A 7,490-nucleotide genomic window follows, 5' to 3' on the forward strand; every position below is an offset into this window, starting at 1 on the left:
GGAATGCTGAGGCAGAAGGATTTGTCTTAAGTGTGAGAGGATCCTGAGCTAGGCAGCAAGTTCAAGGACAGCCTAAAATGTATAGTGAGACCCTGTCTCAGGAAAAAAGGAAAAAATAAAAGACTTCCACACAACAAAATTTGAGTAAGAGTAATGGTCAGTATACCTTCAGAATAAGACATGTGAAAAAAAGGGCTGGGTGTTATGTGTTACTGGTAACTTCAGGACTGGGTTGGCTGGAGGTAAATGAATTTTATGGGAAATTACTAGGAGGAACCTTGTGTCTTCACTAAAATGGTTATTTTTCTATTGGCCAAAGCTGGCAGGGATCTCTAGCTCCTTGAGCATCACTTCCTGGCTCAAGTATAGATTCTTCAGCCTGCTAGTGTTGTATACAGCTGATATGTTTCCACCCTAACCATATTTTGTAACAGGTCCCATCTGGGGCAAGTTCCACTTACGGCTAAAAAGTGTGAACCTCCTAGTCATAAACAGTGCGCAGCTATGTTATTGTTATAAAAGACTGGTTAACTCTGTTTCAGGACTGGCTGGATGCCTCCCTGTGTGGAGTGCATCTGGCCAGCCACCGGACCAGTTAATAAAGGCTCACTAAATTCCAATCTGTTCTGGTCTCAGTCTCTGTTTGATTAGAACCCAGAACACTGGGATATAGGTCAGAGGTTCAGTGGTTGCCTAGCATGCACAAAGTTCTGTGTTAAATTCTGAGACAGACATACAGAGAGACACAGAGACAGATAGAGACAGAGACAGACAGGCAGAGACAGAAACAGACATAAAGAACTGTGTGTGGTGGCACACATCTGTAATCCTAGCACTCAGGAGACTGAGGTGGGAGGATTGCTGTGAGTTCAAGGCCAGCCTGGGCTACATAGTGAGACCCTAAATCCAGTTAAAAATCACACTTCTTTCTGACACCACTGAAAACAGCACAAACACAAAACAACATTTTTGAAGATACTAAAGGATTAAGATTTATAGGTTGTGGAAGAGAGATAAAGCCCTGCAGAAGAGCTCTATGGACTCATGGAATAGAGGGAAGGGAGATGAATTCACAACAACTTACAGGATACAATACCAGGATGAAGAAAAATGCAGAGAGAAAGTTCAGAAATCTACAGAGGAGCCCTCTATTCAATAGTGAGGCAGATTAGGGCTCGGCCAGCCAGCTGGGCAAATGGGTGTGATCTGTCACATGGAATCCAGGACAGATTCACAGAAAAACAGTTCCCAAGTTTTGCTCCTGAGACAAACAAGAAAATGCCATCCTTGATTCTGGTGCAAGATCAAGCAGGTTTTTGACAGGACAGCCTAGATCAAATGTCAGCCTGAGCCTACGAAAGACGAATGCCAGGAACCTCATTGCCACTGTAAGCTCTGAGGTGACTGCCACCTTGAAGAGCTTACTTCTATTACCCACTTTAACTGGCCCAGACTGCTCTGTAGAGCCTATTTCTTCTCCTACCTTTAATAAATATAAAACCTGTACTTTAAAAAAAATTTTAAATCTTTTATTTATTTATTTGGTACAGGGTCTTGCTACACAGCTTGAACTCAGTGATTCTCCTCTCTCAGCCTCCCCAGCTCTGGGATTACAGGTGTGCGCCACCACACCTGGTTTCAGGGCCAGCACAGCATGCGGTACCAGGGATCAAACTCAGGTCCCTGCACTTGCTAAGCAGGTGCTTAGACCTCCAAGCTATATCCCCAGGCCCAAACCCTCTAATTTTTGCACATGTCTAGTCCAATTCTTTGTTCAGGACAACAAGAACTTGAAAAAAAAAATCTCTAGGAGCCCACAGAATGCCAATAATGAGAGTACAAAGCAGTACAGTGGCCCCTCGCATATCACGGAAGTTATGTTCTAGTCATTCTTGCTTAAGTGAAAATCAGTGAAGTAGCAATGTTATATTTATTTTTGTATTTATATGTTTTAAGGCTTTCTAAACCCTTCCAAAACTCATAAACCTTTCCTACACTTTAAAAAACACTTCTCACATTCTTAACCCGTTTTCTAAACTCCTAAACCTACATAATTTTAACAACATATGTATACTGTATGGTACTGCAAAATCCTGCAACATAGCAAAAAATCCACAATGAATAACTTAGATTAGTATTTTTTGAAAACCCACAAAACAAGGGCCAGGTAGATGGCTCAGTAGAATAAGCGCTTGCCTGGCAAGCACAAAGGTCTGAGTTCAATACCCGGTTCCCGGAAAAAAACAAAACAAAACAAAAACAACAGGAAACAGCAAGTCCACAAAAGTTGAACTGTGAAATAGTGAAGGACTACTACATATGAGCTTAAACAAATTATTAGAGGGCAGGAAAAGAACCATCAAAAAAGAATCAGAGAACTGTGCCTGGTAAGCCACACCTGTAGTGTCAGCTATTCAGCTGCAGTATAAGGGTCATTTGAGCCCAGGTATGTAATAAGACATTTGTGGGCAACATACTGAGAGCCTATCTCCAAAAAAAAGGTCATATTTCAGTAATAGAGAATAATTAGCCCAAGCCTGATCATTACTATGAAAGCTAATAAATCATATTAACAAAACCCCAAATCTGGGCCAGCCAGATAGCTCAGTGGACTAAAGCACCTACTTAGGCAGAGTACAGCAGCAGGAGTTTGACTCCCCGAGGTGCTGTGCCGGCCCTGCCCCGGGGGGAGCGCTGAGTTAGCAAATGAGACTGGGCATGGTGGCACACACCTGTAATCCCAGCCCTTGCTAGGCTGAAAACAGGAGAATCCAACCTATGTAGTGAGACACTGTAAACCCTGTACTAAATACAAAAAAAAAAAGTCAAACTTTTTAAAAGTAAGTTAACTGTACCCCAGGACAAAGTTTAATAATATTTATAGGAAAATAAAAACATGTAGCAACTAAGAAGGTAAAATTCACTATGACTAGCATTCAATCAAAAACTACCACGCAAACTGGATGTGGTGGTGCATGCCTGTAGTTCCAACTACTAGGGTTGGCCCAGGAGTTCTAGGTCAGCCTGGGCAACACAGCAAGACTCTCTATTTTTTGAAGAAAAAAAAAAAAAAATGCAGGCATGATGGTGTATGTCTGTACTCCCAGCACTGGGGAGGCTGAGGCAAGAGGACTATCCTGAGTTCAAAGCCAGCTTGGGCTACATAATAGGCCTGCCTGAATTACATAGTGAGACCCTGTTTTAAAAAACAAAACAAAACAAAAAACTTACATTTAAAATGGGGGAAATATTTGTAAAATATATATCTGATAAAGGAATGATATCCAGAATAGAGAAGTCTTAAAACTTAAAAGAGACAGATAAAGGAGTTGGACAAGTATTTCTCCAAAGAGGCTCTAGGGATGGCAAATAAATATGTAAGAATATTCTTAATTTCATTAATTCTTTGTCACAAAAAGACAAATACTGTAAGGTCCCACTTACGCAAGGTAGTTAGCATAGTTAAAAATCTCAAAAGGTAGAAAATAGAATTATGGTTGCCAGGGCCCAAGCGGATGTGAAACAGGTGATACTCCTTTATTTTGTACCAGGGATCGAACCCAGGACTTTGAACTTTCCAGGCAGGCACTTATGCCACTGACCTGTCTCTCTGGCCCCAAGATGGTACTCTTTAATGGATACAGAGTTTCATGGAAATGAATGGTGGGGTAAGGAGGCGAAACATTTTAAAAACTCCCTACCAAAAAGCAGGAATTATCAAATTGGATAAGATGCAAAGTGTATGTTATCTATAAGAAACACTATTTTTTTGAGGTTTGGCTCAAACCAAAGTCTCACCTGTGCTAAGCAAGTACTAAACCGTTAGCCTAGATGATAGTAGTATTAATTACTCTGTAAGATGAAAATGATATGAAGTTGGGTACAAAGACATAAAATTATTATCTAGATCTTAATTGGCTTTGTGACCCTAGAATCCAACAGTGATCTGGACCCAAATGCTCGCTAAAACCTTTAAAATACATTTTGCAATGTTTCATTAATCATAATAAACATATATTTTTTTAATATATGTGCTGCCAAAATGAGAACATGTATTACTTTTGAAAATTTTAAAACTCTACCACTGAGAGCCAGCCAAATAGCTCAGTGGATTTAAGCATTTGCAAGCAAGCTCAGGGGCCCGGGTTTGATCCCTGGGCCTGCCATGCCAGCCCTGGCCCTGAGCACACTACTATGGCGATTGAGACTGGGTGTAGTGGCACAAGCCTGTAATCCCAGCTCTTGGGAGGCTGTAAACAGGTGGATCACTAAGAGTCTGATCTAGTAGTGAGACCCTGAACACCCTGTAGACCCTTCCCTAAAATAAAAAAAAAAAAAAACCCAAAAACCCTCTACCACTTAACTATACTCCCAGACCCAAAAGGCATTCTCAAAGCTCTGTCCATTAAATAAATTTCCTCCTCTTCCTTCTCCTACTGCCTCCACTCCTCCTCCTTTCTATTCATGTTTTTTTGGGGACAGGGTCTCACTGTGCAGTTCAAGCCAGTCTTGAACTCACCACATAGTCCAGGCTGGCCTCAAACTCACAGGTCTTTTGCCTCAGCCTCCTAAATGTGGAAATTACAGGTGTGCAGCACTGTACCCAACACCTCCCCCTTTCTTCTTCTTTTTTTTTTTTTTTCTCCCTTTCTTCTTGATGTTAGTCACCTTCTGCATATAATAATCTGTTGAACCCTGAATAAAACAATCAAGTACTGGCCAGTACAGTGGCACACACCTGCAGTCCCAGTTACTTGGGAGGCTGAGGCAGGAGGATCACAAGTAGCCTGGGCAACTTAGTAGGGCCCTGTGTCAAAATAAAAAAATAAAAAAGGTTAGGGATATATCTCAGTGGTACAGTGCTTCCCTAGCATGCATAAGGGTTTTAGGTTTGATTCCCAGTAGTACTAAACAATTTCTTAAATCAGATCTTGTCATTTATTCAATACTTTTTCTATTACCAGACATTTACATCGTGTTCCTTTTTCTACATTATATAACTAAAGCTACTATAAATAGATAGGATCTCCTTAAATGCCAGCCCTCGGCTTTCCCCCAAATTCATCTCCTCACTACTTATTATCCCATACTCTTGCGTGTGGAAATAAACACTAATTTATATTTTTTACTCACTAATGTATGCCTCTCATGACCTAATTTCTTCTGAGCCTAGGCCTAGTATAAAATGCTTTTACTACACAGGCACTTTGCCTGTGGCAGTAATTTAAGCTGACAAAACATTTGATCCTTCATCTTTGCTCTCAAATCATAGAAGTTCACCTTAACCTATATCCAAAGTATTAAGAAGTATCTGGCTTGTTGAACAGTACTTTAAGAAGTCATTATTAATTCCCAAACATAGCAACCAACAATACTTGTAGATTAAGTATATTTTTCATGAAAATTTTTGTAAAAAAATATGCTCAGTGTGAAACCTTGCACAATATGAAAAATATCAAGTATATACATATATTTATATTTTGCCTTTTTATATTTTTTTTAAAGTATGAAAAATGTTTATATATATGTAATATATATATATATATATATAGTGTGTGTGTGTGTGTGTGTGTGTGTGTGTGTGTCTGTATGTGTGTGTGCGTTTTAAACAGACAAGATCTCACTCTATTGCCCACGCTGATCTCGAACTCCCAAGCTGAAGTGATCCTCCAACCTCAGTCTCCTGAGCAGGTGGGACTTCAGGTGTGTGCCACCAAGCCAGGCCTTTATTGCCATTTGGTGTTTTGTTGTTTGACAGTGTCTTGCTAAGTTGCCCAGGCTGGTCTTGAACTTGCAATCCTCCTGTCTCAGCCTTCCCAGTGCTGGCATTACAGACGAACTTCTCACTGCCTGTTTATTTTGTAAATTAATAATTATAGTGTATTACTTTACAGGGTCATCAAATCTTCATAAAAATAGAACCAATTTTTCTTGTGTTCCCATAGATAGAAAGATAATCACAACTGCAGTTTAACAGGAAATGTTCATATCTTACCAAAAGTCCTAGAACTTTCTGTTGGATGGATGACTCAGTTGGGAAAGACTGTAAGGAAAGAAGAAAAATCTGTAACTACACCCACAAAACACAGAGACAAAGGAAAGGCTTACACAAGTAAATCAATAAATATCAGAAGAGTAGATTAAAGCTCCCGTTCTAACCTCTAGAACCCTCATGAAGAGCTCTAACCCTTGGTTTTCAATGAAGTGTCTGCACGTGGTTGGCGATTCATCCGTGAGGTTCCAAAGTGCGCTCAATGTGAACTTCAATGTTGTATCCACTGAGTTTTGATTAGTTTTCTGCTTCACTATCTGAAGAAGTTGCTAAAAGGGGGACAGCAGAATTAATTTTTCACTGTTGAATTATGACTATGATTTGTGATTATTAATAACCACGTGTTTTAAGGATCAACCTCATGGCTCAAAACATTTGCCATAAAGGATCACATAAACACAGCCCCATGGGACAGACTTTTCCTTGAATAAGAAAAGAACACAGGACTTGCATAAATACCTCTGCATCTTTCTGATCATACGTGTAATTTAGTCACCTGTGAATACTTGCAACAAATAATGGAAGGTTTGAATCAACCATCTTAATTAGTCATAGCACAAAGCATATTTCAGAATCTGACTTAAAAAAGGTAGAGCGGGAGAAGGGAAAGTGAAGCATTTATTAAACATCAGCAAATTATATCCTATCCCAGTGATGGGGAGCCTTGAGGAGACTTTGTGCCCAAACTGCAACCCAGAGCCCACTTATTTATCACAAAACAACAACACTGCAAGTGAACCTGAATACTGAGGTTTCAGTTTAGAAGAAAACAACTGTTGCCTGCAGTTCTGCTGCTGGGTGATGCTGGAGTGACCTGGCTGGTGGTGAAAAGGTACTTGGCGCCTGCTGCGCCCTGTGTGCCCACAGGCTTGCCACCACCGCCCTGTGTGGTATAGAGCTATTATTATTCCCATTCTCCAGGGAAGAAAACTAGCCTGAGAAATATATTAAGTAATTTGAATACAGTGAACATACGAAAGAAAGTTTTCCTTATGAAAAGAGACAGACAACTAAATGCAATTGTAAAGGAATTAAAATTTATATTAATACAATGATAATAGCTTTGAAATTCCAGTTATAAACTATTTCTAGTGCAATTTTAGTGTAAGAACTTTAAAAGGTCAATAGTTTAAAATCTATATAAGACATCTATAATTTTATTTTTAGATTACACTTTTGGAGGTATGCTAGAACAGATTCAAGAAAATAGTAATGAATGTTATTACTAAAAGTTATATATACTCAGGATTTTTTTTTCTTTTCAGTACTGGGAATTGAGCTCAGGACCTTGTGCTTGCCAGGCAAGTGCTTATTCTACTGAGCTATCTCCCTGGCCAAGGAAATTTTTAAAAGAAACGCAATCATCTAAGTATAATTATTCAGAGTAACAACATAATGGCTAAGATGTGGCAATAGAATCAAGTCATCTAAATACACA

General features: G+C 39.5%; 1 protein-coding gene across 2 annotated transcripts in view; it reads right to left on the bottom strand.

The window, feature by feature from the left end:
* Positions 1-7,490, bottom strand: part of Zyg11b (zyg-11 family member B, cell cycle regulator) — a 102,204-nt gene that overhangs the window by 11,245 nt on the left and 83,469 nt on the right. For both annotated transcript variants that reach the window (XM_004639109.2, XM_023724233.1), the window contains exons 9-10: positions 6,160-6,321; positions 5,996-6,043 (exon numbers count right to left, since the gene is read on the bottom strand). In XM_004639109.2, the coding sequence (XP_004639166.1) occupies positions 5,996-6,043; positions 6,160-6,321 (210 nt within the window). The remainder of the gene's footprint in view (positions 1-5,995; positions 6,044-6,159; positions 6,322-7,490) is intronic.

This window comes from Octodon degus, unplaced genomic scaffold, assembly GCF_000260255.1.
Source record: "Octodon degus isolate 3935 unplaced genomic scaffold, OctDeg1.0 scaffold00107, whole genome shotgun sequence".
In the NCBI taxonomy this organism is placed as follows: Eukaryota; Metazoa; Chordata; class Mammalia; order Rodentia; family Octodontidae; genus Octodon; species Octodon degus.